A 14,258-nucleotide genomic window follows, 5' to 3' on the forward strand; every position below is an offset into this window, starting at 1 on the left:
ATCTACTCCTGATCCCCACAGCCTGTTGAAGGCTGTCAACAGTGTGGGTTTTCTAAGATGAGTGTGTGGTTGCAAGGAAATGATGGGCACCAGTATACCCAGGGCATGTATACACGTGGCAAAACGGCGTTGTTTGTTTTCCTAGTTTTATATTCTAAAACAAGTTTCTCTCTTTTTTTTTTTCTTTTTAAGGTTTGAATGTTTTAAGATGAAGAACTCTGTAAACTACCATCTGCTTTTTACCTTAGTTCTTTTCAGTTTAATAGTAACCATGGTAAGTCATATTTTATTTCTAACAAATTAAGCATGTGAACTGCCATTTATGGAGTTTGGTACATTTTACTTCTAGTGTTTGCTTCATGCTGTTGAAACTGAAATATTTCTAAAGGAAGCTCCCTTATAGATATTGCTTTTTTGTTTTCTATTTAGGTGTTATTTCTCTACAAAAAGTTAAAACAATTTTTTTTAAAACCTGTTTTTTTTTTTTAATAGGAAGTGGGAAAAGTCAAAAGGCAGATATTCAGTAGCAATAGAAAGCAATTAACGATTAACTTTTCCTCATGGATGAACATATTACCTCCTAATTGTTAAAAAAAGAAATTGGCTCTAATCTTTAGGGCCTCCTGTGACTATTTTAATGCCTAAACTTTTCCAAATAGGTTGAGATAGCTGATCACTTCTGTGTGCCAGTTCATTTGTTCCCACATTTCTAGTACTACCTATAACCTGACAACTACCAAATCCACATCTTAAGCCTTCAGATATCACTAATATCAGGAACCTCAATCTCAGCACATTCCATGTTGAACTTATTTACTCCTGCCCCGTGATACAAACCTACTCATTATCTTTCCTACAAAATCTGCTTATGCTCTAAGTTGCTTGTCTTGGTTAAGGACCTACTAAATACTCTGTTACTTAATAACTATGGGACTTTGGGCAAGTTGCTTAACCTCTTGAAATTTCCTCATTTGTAAAATGAAAATAGTAGTAAACATACATTTCATATTAGTTGTAAAAATTAATCCCTGGTACACAGTAAGGACTCCATAATTCTTTTGCCTTAAAAAAAAAAAAAAAAGCCTTTTAAGATCCTTGCCCTTCTGCATTTCTTCTGTTACTAGCAGTGAGAATCTGAAATTAGGTAAAGGGAAATTAGTATTTTTAAATAGCAAATTTCGGAGTTTAAAAACATTCTGCCTTATTGAGTTTAGAGTTATACATATATAAATATTTCGTATACATCTTACTATTAAAGCTTTCTGGTTGCTTGAAGGAAATGATCTACTCTTGTAAAGCAGGAACTTCCTCCAGGAATAAGAAGTTCTGTAGCAAATTTTAAAAATAGATAAAATTTGTGAGATCAGCAGTACACTAAATGAGGCTATAGAGATGTATAAAAATGGTCCTTTCTGCCGAAAAGATTATTGCCTTGGAGGGGAGAGAAGCAAACTAATAAAAGCCATAATGTTTATACATTGACAGTCTGGTAGAAAGAAGGATGAGTGGTGAATTCTGCTAAGCAGAAAAAAAAAACTCAGAAAAGACTTCAAGAAAGAGGTATAATTTGAGCTGAATCTTAAAAGATGAGTGTTTACCAGCAGGGGCATTTGCTAACATGGTGAAGCATGGCATGTTTCAAGATACAGAAGCATGAAATTAGCCTCTTTGGGGTAGCAGTATACTTTTTGGGAGCCTAGGATGAGAAAGAGACAGGAAGATACAAATAAGGCCAAACAGAAAGGCTAGAGCAAAGTCATGGGAAGGCTTTGAAATTTGGACTTTGTCTTGTAAGTGATAGGAGTCATTTCAGATTTGTGATTTAAATTTTGACTCCTCTCTACCATGTCTTTTTAAAGGTATACTCTTACAGGGCAATAAATGCATGTAATAGTGGGCATTGAACTTAATCACCCACATGACATTGGAGCCTGAAACTAGAGTTTGTGTAACTGAAAATGTTTCTCAGTGAATGCATTAGAGATTTTTGGAAGCAGAAGAAAGAATAAGAAATTTATTTTAAATGTTTTCACTTATTAGCATACATTATGTGCTAGAGACTTGCGCATATTTTGGCTAATTATTGCTATTATTATTCCCATTATCCAGATAAGGAAAAATGAGTCTTTTGGTTAAATGACTTGCTCAGACATGTAGCAAGTAAGTGGCAGTTTGAATTTTACTGCTAAGCCCAGTGTTCTTGCTATTGTGAAACAGATCTGCTGCAGGGATTGTCAGCATAACCTCTTCAGCTCTGATGAGTATTCATGCATCTGTGCTTCTCCCCGATGCTCATGCAGAGGCCAAGAGGCCAGAGTAATCCACAACAGCTGTGAAACATTTAGTTTACCTTGAAGAAGCTCGGGCTTCCCTAGTGACTCAGCAGTAAAGAATCTGCCTGAGGTGCAGGAGACATAGGTTCAATCCCTGAGTCGGAAAGATCCCTTGGAGAAGGAAATGGCAACCCACTCCAGTATTCTTGCCTGAGAAATCTCATAGACAGAGGAGCCTGGCAGGCTACAGTTCCTGGGGTCTCAACAGTCAGACACAACTTAGCAACTAAATGACAACAACATGATGAAGCTAGCACTGGTGCAGACACACCTTAGGTAGTAGCCCTTTTGTGGCGAGACTTGTAATCTGATTGGTTTTACATGGCTGGAGTCAGTTCTAGGAAGCAAGACGAGGGAAGCTGGAGACATATGAGATTTGCAAGGTAGTAGGTATAGGTTTTGGAGAAGGCAGTGGCACCCCACTCCAGTACTCTTGCCTGGAAAATCCCATGGCTGGAGGAGCCTGGTAGGCTGAAGTCCATGGGGTCGCTAACGACTGAGCGACTTCGCTTTCACTTTTCACTTGCATGCATTGGAGAAAGAAATGGCAACCCACTCCAGTGTTCTTGCCTGGAGAATCCCAGGGACGGGGGAGCCTGGTGGGCTGCCATCTATGGGGTCGCACAGAGTCGGACACGACTGAAGCGACTTAGCAGCAGCAGCAGCAGGTATAGGTTTTCTTTCCCCTTCATAAGGCACTTCTTTCACATCTATTTCTTTTAATCTTTTTTAGGTTTACCTTAAGGTAAAGGAGCCTATATTCCATCAGGTAATTTTTGAAAATTATTACACATTTTATTACTTAACCTGCTTTATATTTTCCTTTTCTAGTATATTATGTGCATATACAACTTATGAAAATGAAGTGGTGGATGCTCTAGGAAAGAACAGTGTTTAAAACAGATTGCAGACAAGTTCCTATAGGAGGTGTAAGCAAAACAGAAATACCAAGAACATTCAATGCCGAGGCTCCACTAGGTCTTGGTAGACAATCATGCAGGTGCAGCGTTGCTCTTATAAGCACAAAAAAAACAGGAAACACTATTCACATGCACATGTAAACAGTCTTTTTTATGACATTATCTTTTAGAAACGATATAGGGAAAATACTCAAGAAATTTTCAGTCTAACATATATGAGTTGGGAGGTTATTTATATCAAAAGAAACATAAGAAACTTTGGTATAAGAAATAGTAACTTATGTGCATCCTAGAAAGAAACTAGAGTAAAATGAATATGAGACCCTTAATAAAGAGAGCTATTGTTTATTGAGTGGTGTGATGTGCCTGTCACTATGCTCATTACTACATAGACTTTAATCTCCACAGCAGTCCTAAAAATTATGGATTATTGTCTACATTTTAAGGGAAATGAGCTCAGAGATATTAGGTAATTTGCCCCATGGTTACACAGTTATTAAGGGGCAGAGCCAGGATTCTAACTAGATTTGTTTGACTCCTGTCACTGTTCTTTTAACAAAGCAGGATAGTTAGAAATACATACATAAGCAAGGAAACATATATTCCAGGAGGATTAGAGGCCTTATACTCTTAGAATATTTTGTGTTTATATTAAAAAGTAAATGTTCCTGTAACGTTTTAAACTAAAACTAGACAATAATCATCTGAAATATGTTTTTTAAAGAAATAAATTCCATATCCACATTATTGTGCCTAGGTTTTTTCCATAGGCCAGCTGAAAGTAGATGTACTAAATAACATAGATACTATTGGGAGGGGGGCATTCTCACTTTCCTGTTTGTTATAACTTGAAGTGATGTCATTGTGTATTTACCCCTTTATTAGAAATATTTATTAACACAGTATAAAAATAAAGTAAGTTTATGTGAAGAATACTTCAGTTTTTATAAACTTCTTACTTGAAAAATTTGAGTTGATTTTTCTAAGTTTATGACCACTCAGTTTTCTCTTTTGTGTTTTTTACTTATTTGGTACTGTGTTTTGTAATAAAAGGTACAAACTATTCATGTCACTTTCCATGCTGTAATTTCCTGTGTTTTTCCAATAATATTTTCTTCTCTGTGTATAGGGAAGATAAATAGATATCTGTGTATGCTGATGGGGGGATGAAAACTTGTAATTATGACTAATATCCTAGGCTTTAGTTCAGTTCAGCCGCTCAGGCGTGTCTGACTCTTTGCGATCCCATGAACTGCAGCACGCCAGGCCTCTCTGTCCATCACCAACTCCCGGAGTCCACCCAAACCCATGTCCATCAAGTCGGTGATGCCATCCAACCATCTCACCCTCTGTCGTCCGCTTCTCCTCCTGCCCTCAATCTTTCCCAGCATCAGGGTCTTTTCAAATGAGTCAGCTCTTTGCATCTAGGCTTAGAGATTAAAAATCAGGATAGGGAAATGAAGAAGTAGAGGAATGCTAGATGAAGTGGATAAGCAATTTGAAGGTAGGGATTCGTTCATTCGTTTATTCGTTAGATGTTTGCTGTATACTTTCTAAGTACCAAATTCTGAGCCTGATGTTGAAAATAAAGAGGCAGTAGAGCACAGACTTAAGATCTAAAGTCAGGCATAACTGAATTCAAGCTAGTCTTTCCACTTACTGTATAAGTTACTTAACTTTTTTGAGCTTTGGTTTCCTCATTATTCAACAAACACTTTTTAAGTACCTTTAGTATACCAGGTGCTGTAGGCACAGGAGATATACTCAATTCAGTTCAGTCGCTCAGTTGTGTCTGACTCTCTGCGACCCCATGAATCACAGCATGCCAGGCCTCCCTGTCCACCACCAACTCCTGGAGTTCATTCAAACTGATGTCCCTTGAGTCGGTGATGCCATCCAGCCATCTCACCCTCTGTCGTCCCCTTCTCCTCCTGCCCACAATCCCTCCCAGCATCAAAGTCTTTTCCAATGAGTTAACTCTTCACATCAGGTGGCCAAAGTATTGGAGTTTCAGCTTTAGCATCAGTCCTTCCAATGAACACCCAGGACTGATCTCCTTTAGGATGGACTGGTTGGACCTCCTTGCAGTCCAAGGTACACTCAAGAGTCTTCTCCAACACCACAGTTCAAAAGCATCAATTCTTCGGTGCTCAGCCTTCTTCACAGTCCAACTCTCACATCCATACATGACCACTGGAAAAACCAGTCTTGACTAGACAGACCTTTGTTGGCAAAGTAATGTCCCTGCTTTTGAATATGCTATCTAGGTTGGTCATAACTTTTCCTTCCAAGGAGTAAACATCTTTTAATTTCATGGCTGCGGTCACCATCTGCAGTGATTTTGGAGCCCCCCAAAATAAAGTCTGACACTGTTTCCCCATCTATTTCCCATGAAGTGATGGGGCCAGCGGCCATGATCTTCATTTTCTGAATGTTGAGCTTTAAACCAACTTTTTCACTCTCCTCTTTCACTTTCATCAAGAGGCTTTTTAGTTCCTCTTCACTTTCTGCCATAAGGGTGGTGTCATCTGCATATCTGAGATTATTGATATTTCTCCCGGCGATCTTGATTCCAGCTTGTGCTTCTTCCAGCCCAGCATCTGCCTACAATATGGGAGACCCAGGTTCAATCCCTGGGTTGGGAAGATCTCCTGGAAAAGGGAATGGCAACCCACTCCAGTGTTGTTACCACTCCCCCCAAGAAAAGCAGAGATATACTAGTGAGTGAAATAATGAGGTCTCTGCTCTTATAGAGCTCAATAGACTGCATCTCTAAAGTTGGTATAATAATCTCCTAAAGTTGTCTAAGTTTAAATGAAATAATGCATTTAAACCTAGCATGTAAAGAAAGTGAAAGAAAGTGAAGTCACTCAGTCGTGCCCGACTCTGCGATCCCATGGATAGTAGCCTACACCAAGCTCCTCCGTCCATGGGATTTTCAAGACAAGAGTACTGGAGTGGGTTGCCGTTTCCTTCTCCAGGGAATCTTCCCAACCCAGGGATCGAACCCAAGTCTCTCAGATTGTAGACAGATGCTTTACTGTCTGAGCCACAAGGGAAGTCCAGAGTAAATGTTAACTATTATTAATATACTACATGGCTGTTGGTCTCAGAACTCACTATCTGATCAGGATGATTAACTTGTAAAAACGTATTTGTAGTATATACATTTTATAATAAACATGTAAAAGAAGTACTAGTGCAGGCAAGGACACAATCTACCTAGATGACTCAAAATACAATTACAAAATATACTTATTGTATGTAGCTGAATAATTGCTTTCTTTGGTCCTGCAGAGCAATAGTAAGGAAAAGGGCTCACTGTTTTGATACAGTAGTATTCCTTGCTACTTTGTTAAGTTTTATCTAAAGAGAATTTAGCCTCAGATGTCTGATCTAGAGTATTGGATGCTGATCTGTTAAGTAATTATAATTGATACTTTCTATTTATGGCTTAAAAAAAAAAACTATCCCTAATTATCTTCTGAGTATCATTTTTAAGAAAAGAGACCTTATTCTGAGAATCTTCCTAATTGTCAAAGTTTAGAGTATTTTTCTTTTGTATAACTGTTGATGTTTTTATTTGTAGAAACTTAGAAAAATTGCTTTGGAATTTGTAAGTGGAAAAATTGTTTCTGGAATTTGTGACAAGATTTTTCAAAATCTTAAAAATAACGAAGAAGGAAAGCAGAGCAATGTGGTTTAATCTAAAGGAACTCTGACTTAAGGCTGGAATCTTTATTTCTTACCACTTTGATTTCTTAAAGTTCAGAATCTCAGTATCTTGCTATTTTATTACCCATTAACAAATTTCTTACTGTACTCTCCAATATTGTATTCTCCAATATCTTTATCTATAAAATGTTCAAAACAAGGATATGTACTATTTCATAAAGTTTATATAAAAATAATTAATATAAGATAATGCAAAGCACAAGGCAATAAGCATAATAATACTGTGTAATACTAAAATTACTTAGTAAGATGTAAGACGACATGCATAAATTTCTGCCTATGATGATCATGGAAAGCTTCTGAAAGAGATATTTGAGTTGAGCTAGAGAAGAAGTAGTGATAGTAGTGATATGTATTTGCTTATTCACTTAGTCGTGTCCGACTCTTACGACCTCATAGACTGTAGCCCACTAGGCTCTTCTGTCCATGGGATTCTCCAGCCAAGAATCCTGGAGTGGGTTGCCATTTCCTTCTCCAGGGGATTTTCCTGACCCAGGAATCAAACCCAGGTCTCCTGCATTGCAGGCAGATTCATTACCTACTGAGCTACAAGGGAAGCCCCTAGAGTAGTGATAGTAGAATTAAAAGTACCTGTCACAAGGATGATTGTCTTGCTAACCAGATTAGCTTCCCTGAGGAAGAATATACAGTTCTACTTTACTGAGTCCAAGGTGATCCAGACATCTGAAAGGGAGCCAAATGCTATTTATTTAACTAGATGGCCTTGTGAAAGATAATATTCAAATCACATAGCTGTCACATTGAATAGAAACACCAACAGATCTTAAGCAGGAAAACAAAAACAAAAGCATACATGAGAATAGATTAAATGGACATTTAAAAAATAATTTAACCCTTTTAAAGAAGCTAATTAAACAATCAGTAGTTGAGTATCTCAGATGAGATTTCATCTAATGTCTCAAAGAGTACTGTTGCTTAAAATCTTCTTGCCAAAGTAGATGTCTCCTAAAGATTGTTTCTAGACATGGCATATCAGTATTTTATTACTGTGCCTTCTAATTTGACACTCAAGGTTTGCAGGAAAGGACACACTATGTAAACAATTTGAAAAACAGAAACTTGGATTTTTAACATTTTAAAATTTTTATTTTATCATGTTTCGTTTGCGACATTTTATTACAAATTAGAGTAGAAGGATATATAAGCACACTGGAAAAGAAGCTGACTTTTTTAGTGTCTACTAAATATTGTGCTAAATATTATATATTCTTTCATATAGTTTATATAGATTGACTCACTCATTATCTTATTAAAATATCAGCAAATCTGTTTAGGAATTGGGATTATCTTCATTTTATAGATGAGATAACCGAGAGTCAGAAAGGTTAAGTAATTTGCCCAGTGTTCAACTCATTGCTTGCAGAACTGGAAATTGAACCCAGATCCTTTTTTTCCCCCAAAACCCATATTACTTTTATGATATGTCCCTATAGCTAATTACTTTGGAATCTAATTTATTGTCCAAAAGATCTGTTTTTCAAAAGAATGAAAAGTACTATTTAGATTTTTGTGCAGTAGTGAACTTGGAAGAATGTGAAAACCAAATATATAAAACTTAGATAACTGTGCTTTACTTTAAGCCTCAGTTCAGTTATCAATTTAAAAAACTGCTCAAAGTCAAATGTAAGTGAAGTACTTTGGGAATAAAGAGAGATTAAGTAATTTTTATAGAAGGATATTAGGAAGGCTTCACACAGGAAATGATATTTGAGGAGGATTTATTTGACCATAGAACTCTTTTTTTTTTTCCTTTCATTGAATATCTCTTAATATCCCTCAGCACAGTGGTATTCTTACTTGGGAAATCTTATGCTAAATACAAGATAGTGTAGAACATGAGAAGAGAAAGAGGAATGGAACCAAACTGTGAATCATTGACTGTCATGCTAGAGTTTGGAACTTATTTTGTCATTAACAGAGATATAACATAAGATCTGTTTCAGATAATTCTGGCAGTTGTATGTAGGCTGGATTAGAAGGCTGTATAGTTTGGGCAGAATTAAGATTTTAAACTAGTTCTGAATACCTACAAAAACTATGTTTTTACAAAGTCTCATTGCCTTATGAGTCTTATGAAATTATGTTACAGTTAAAAAGTAGCATCTGCATTTAGCTTACTACTATTTAAACTATCATCTAATTATGTAGGAAGCACCAGCCTTTTAGCCTTATCATATGAGAATTGTTGTTCAGTCACTAAGTCATGTCCTACTCTTTGCAACCTCATGAACTGCAGCACGGCAAAGAATAATTTATACTGTTAACTCCCAAAATAAAATGCCTCTTACATCAGTATTTTGACTATGATTATAAAAATATGAAACCACAGTCACCTAGTTCAGTGTCTTCATTTTACAAATGGGAATCCAAGAGTAAGATGAGTGAAGTGACTTATTCAAGTGACTTACATATTGAAACAGTAATCAGGTGGTAGAAAAATCTGGATTCCCCTGACTGTAGCCCTTGCGTTTTTCTGTTAGAGGTTCTCTTTACTGTGTTTGGGCAATTGAGTGAGTTTATTACAAACTCCAAATGCCTAAATCCCATTCCCTATTACCACCATCTATTCCCACTCACTGGTACTTTATCCACAAATCCCTGCCTGATCTCCCACCTTCATAAATGTTTCTTGACCACAGATGAGCTGAATGCCTTTCTCCGAGAGTGAAAGACTTGAACCCACTCCGGGCATTTAATGTGAAGCTGTTAATTATTCCAACGGGTTAGTATGGAATTCTTTATTGTCTAAATGTCTTTTACTTTTAAGCAGTATCAGAATTACAGAAAAGCTGCAAGGATGATAAAAAGAACTTTTTCCCCAAACCACGTGAAAGTTTATTGTCAACATGTTGGAACATGATGACTTATGATAGTGTCTACTAGACATCTCCATTGTGTAATTGTTCTCTGTCACATAATTAATAAGAACTTGGTAGTAGAGTGCTTTGAGATTTATGAAAATACTCTTAATTATTAAACTTTGAATTTATTTATTTTTATCTGTTTGGACTCTCTATATTCCTACTTTATGCAGTATTCACTGATTTGTAACTATCATGATTTATTTTGGTATATCATGATTTCTTTGATATAAAGAAAAGGTGGCAAGGATACACAGAAAAAGTGTACAAAAAAGATCTTCATGACCCAGATAACCATGATGGTGTGATCACTCACCTAGAGCCAGACATCCTGGAATGTGAAGTCAAGTGGGCCTTAGGAAGCATCACTACGAACAAAGCTAGTGGAGGTGATGGAATTCCAGTTGAGCTATTTCAAATCTAAAAGATGACGCCGTGAAAGCGCTGCACTCAATATGCCAGCAAATTTGGAAAACTCAGCAGTGGCCACAGGACTGGAAAAGGTTAGTTTTCATTCTAGTCCCAAAGAAGGGCAATGCCAAAGAATGTTCAAACTACCACACAATTGCACTCATCTCACACGCTAGCAAAGCAATGCTCAAATTCTCCAATCCAGGCTTCAACAGTATGTGAACTGTGAACTTCCAGGTGTTCAAGCTGAATTTAGAAAGGGCAGAGGAACCAGAGACCAAATTGCCAACATCCGCTGGATCATCAAAAAAGCAAAAGAGTTCCAGAAAAACATCTATTTCTTCTTTATTGACTATGCCAAAGCCTTTGACTGTGTGGATCACAATAAAGTGTGGAAAATTCTGAAAGAGATGGGAATACCAGACCACCTGACCTGCCTCTTGAGAAACCTATATGCAGGTCAGGAAGCAACAGTTAGAACTGGACATGGAACAACAGACTGGTTCCAAATAGAAAAAGGAGTACGTCAAGGCTGTATACTGTCATCCTGCTTATTTAACTTCTATGCAGAGCACATCATGAGAAACGCTGGACTGGATGAAACACAAGCTTGAATCAAGATTGCTGGGAGAAATATCAATAATCTCAGATATGCAGATGACACCACCTTTATGGCAGAAAGCTAAGAAGAACTAAAGAACCTCTTGAAGAAAGTAAAAGAGGAGAGTGAAAAGGCTGGCGTAAAAACTCAACATTCAGAAAACTAAGATCATGACATACGGTTCTATCACTTCTTGGGAAATAGGTGGGGAAACAATGGAAACAGTGTCAGACTTTATTTTCTTGGGCTCCAAAATCACTGAAGATGGTGACCACAGCCATGAAATTAAAAGATGCTTGCTCCTTGGAAGAAAAGCTCTGACCAGCCTAGACAACCTGTTAAAAAGCAGAGACAAGGTCCCTCTAGTCAAAGCTGTGGTTTTTCTAGTAGTCATATATAGATGTGAATGTTGGACTATAAAGAAAGCTAAGCACTGAAGAATTGATGCTTTTGAACTGTGTTGTTGGAGAAGACTCTTGAGAGTCCCTTGAACTGCAAAGAGATCCAACCAGTCCATCCTAAAGGAAGTCAGTCCTGAATATTCACTGGAAGGACTGATGCTGAAGCTGAATCTCTAATACTTTGGCCACCTGATGCGGAGAACTGACTCATTGGAAAAGACCCTGACACTGGGAAAGATTGAGGGCGGGAGGAGAAGGGGAAGACAGAGGATGAGATGGTTGGATGGCATCACTGACTCGATGGACATGAGTTTGAGCCAGCTCCAGGAGTTGGTGATGGACAGGGAAGCCTGGCGTGCTGCAGTCCATGGGGTCGCCAAGAGTCAGACACGACTGAGCAACCGGACTGAACTGAACTATCACATATTTTGGTATACAAATTGTCTCAGATTTCGCCAGTGGAGCACTTTCAGGCTGGTATCTGTGTCCTTTTGACCTGTTCCCATCACTCTTTGAATATGTTTTACTTTTTGGCACAAGAAGATGTTCTTGACTCATGTTGTTCTTTCCCTGCTCCAGGCCTGATCTCCATGGAGCCTTGGTTTCTTTTATTGGAGAATGGAATTTAGAAACCAGATCCAAGTGCTAGATATGTGGTTACATATGTCTCTCCTCTATTAGACTGAGCTGTTTGAGGTCGGAAATAGTATCTTTCCATCTTTGAATGACGAATGCTAGTCCAATGTCTGTCACACAGTCTGTGTTCAATAGTTTGTGGTTGTTTAGTTGCTCAGTTGTGTCTGACTCTTTTGCGATCATGTGGACTGTAGTTCACCAGGCTCCTCTCTGTCCATGGGATTTCACAGGCAAGAATACTGGAGTGGGTTGCCAGTTCCTTCTCCAGGAAATCTTCCTGACCCAGGAATAAAACCTGTGTCTCTTACATCCCGGGCAGTTTCTTTACTGCTGAGTCACTCAGAATTCTCATTCAGTAAGTACTTGGTAGAAAATAAAGTGGCCAGTTATTTGGAACTCGTCTCCATGTTTTTGCTTGATCCACGGAAAAGACCATAATGAATAAGTCATGGAGAATGTAGCTCTGAAGAAATATTGAAAGTCAGTCTCCCTCATTATCAAAATAATTACTGTATATCTACAGTTTTTTACTTCCCTGGTGGCTGAGATGGTAAAGCATCTGCCTGCATTGTGGGGACCCGGGTTCAATCCCTGAGTTGGAAAGATCCCTTGGAGAAGTAAGTGGCAACCCACTCCAGTACTCTTGCTTGGAAAATCCCATGGATGGAGGAGCCTGGTAGGCTACAGTCCACAGGGTCGCAAAGAGTCGGACATGACTGAGTAACGTCACTTCATTTCACTTCACTTCACAGTTTTTAAGGTCCCACACTATAGCCTCAGCCTACTTAATTTGCCCTCTTTTACCTCTCTGTTTTATCTGTCTTCAAATCTTTCCACATAGGCATCTTAATGCCAGATCACAGAAGAAAAAATTGTTTTTCCACCTTGCTCAAGAAATCTTTCTTTTTACTGATAAACAAAATCACAACATGCCTTTTTCCTAGGCTTCTTAGGGATAAGTACCAGGTCTCAGCTTACACACAGTATATTTATGATGCTTTAGTAGCGAGAAAATTCAAATATTATTTATATTATATTCTTTGGATTTTGGAGATTGAAAAAATTATTAAATATGGAGAGATATGAAAATTCCTTATAGAAATCTTTTAAAATGAAAATTGTAGAGAATGGAAAAGTACATTCTGTTATCTTTTTATTTAAAAATGAATAATCTTAGAAGACTCTTGAGAGTCCCTTGGACAGCAAGGAGATCAAGCCAGTCAATCCTAAAGGAAGTCAACCCTGAATATTCATTGGAAGGACTGTGGCTGGAGCTGCAGCTCCAATACTTTGGTCACCTGATGCAAAGAGCCAACTCATTGGGAAAGACCCTGATGCTGGGGAAAATTGAGGGCAAGAGGAGAATGGGATGACAGGGGTTGAGATGGTTGGATGGCATCCCTGACTCAATGGACATGAGTTTGAGCAAACTCTGGGAGATAAGTGAAGGATAGGGAAGCCTGGCGTGCTGCAGGTTATGGGGTTGCAAAGAGTCAGACGTGACTTAGTAACTGAACAACAACGACAGTCTTTGAATATGCATTAAAAAAAAAGGTTATGTGGCCACTCCTAGCTCTAAGAAAGCCTAGGAAATCAAGCTTTTGTAGTTGGACATATAACCCTCCTAATAAAATCAGTCTTTTATAAAGAAGAGGCAGGAGTAGATACTGAGTAGGCCACTATGTGGTCTGCCTCAGGTTCCTAGGGGAGAATAAAAATATATAGGATAGCCAGGCCACAGAAGCAACCTAGATGTCCATCAGCTGACAAATGGATAAGAAAGATGTGGTACATACACAATGGAATATTACTCAGCTATTAAAAAGAATGCATTTGAATCAGTTCTAATGAGGTGGATGAAACTGGAGCCTATTATACAGAAAGAAAAACACCAATACAGTATATTAACACATATATATGGAATTTAGAAAGATGGTAACAATGACCCTATATGCGAGACAGCAAAAGAGACACAGTGGTAAAGAACAGACTTTTGGACTCTGGGTGAAGGCGAGGGTGGGATGATTTGAGAGAATAGCAATGAATCATGTATATTATCATATGTGAAATAGATCACCAGTCCAGGTTTGATGCATGAGACAGGGTGCTCAGGGCTGGTGCACTGGGATGACCCTGAGGGATGGGATGGGCAGGGAGGTGGGAGGGGGGTTCAGGATGGGAAACACATGTACACCCATGGCTGATTCATGTCAGTGTATGGCAAAAACCACTACAATATTGTAATTAGCCTCCAATTAAAACAAATAAATTAAAAATATATATATAGGATAGAGATGTTTGTGAAGAAAAGAAAATTTATTTGGAAAATCCCCATTGTA

General features: G+C 38.0%; 1 protein-coding gene across 2 annotated transcripts in view; it reads left to right on the plus strand.

Moving 5' to 3' along the window:
- ACER3 (alkaline ceramidase 3) overlaps positions 1–14,258 on the plus strand; it is a 133,479-nt gene that overhangs the window by 74,460 nt on the left and 44,761 nt on the right. Inside the window, exons 5-6 of one of the 2 annotated variants that reach the window (XM_040258905.1) lie at positions 193–274; positions 3,067–3,102. In XM_040258905.1, the coding sequence (XP_040114839.1) occupies positions 193–274; positions 3,067–3,102 (118 nt within the window). The remainder of the gene's footprint in view (positions 1–192; positions 275–3,066; positions 3,103–14,258) is intronic. The other variant, XM_040258906.1, reaches the window with a different exon arrangement.

This window comes from Oryx dammah, unplaced genomic scaffold (genome assembly GCF_014754425.2).
Source record: "Oryx dammah isolate SB20612 unplaced genomic scaffold, SCBI_Odam_1.1 HiC_scaffold_17, whole genome shotgun sequence".
In the NCBI taxonomy this organism is placed as follows: Eukaryota; Metazoa; Chordata; class Mammalia; order Artiodactyla; family Bovidae; genus Oryx; species Oryx dammah.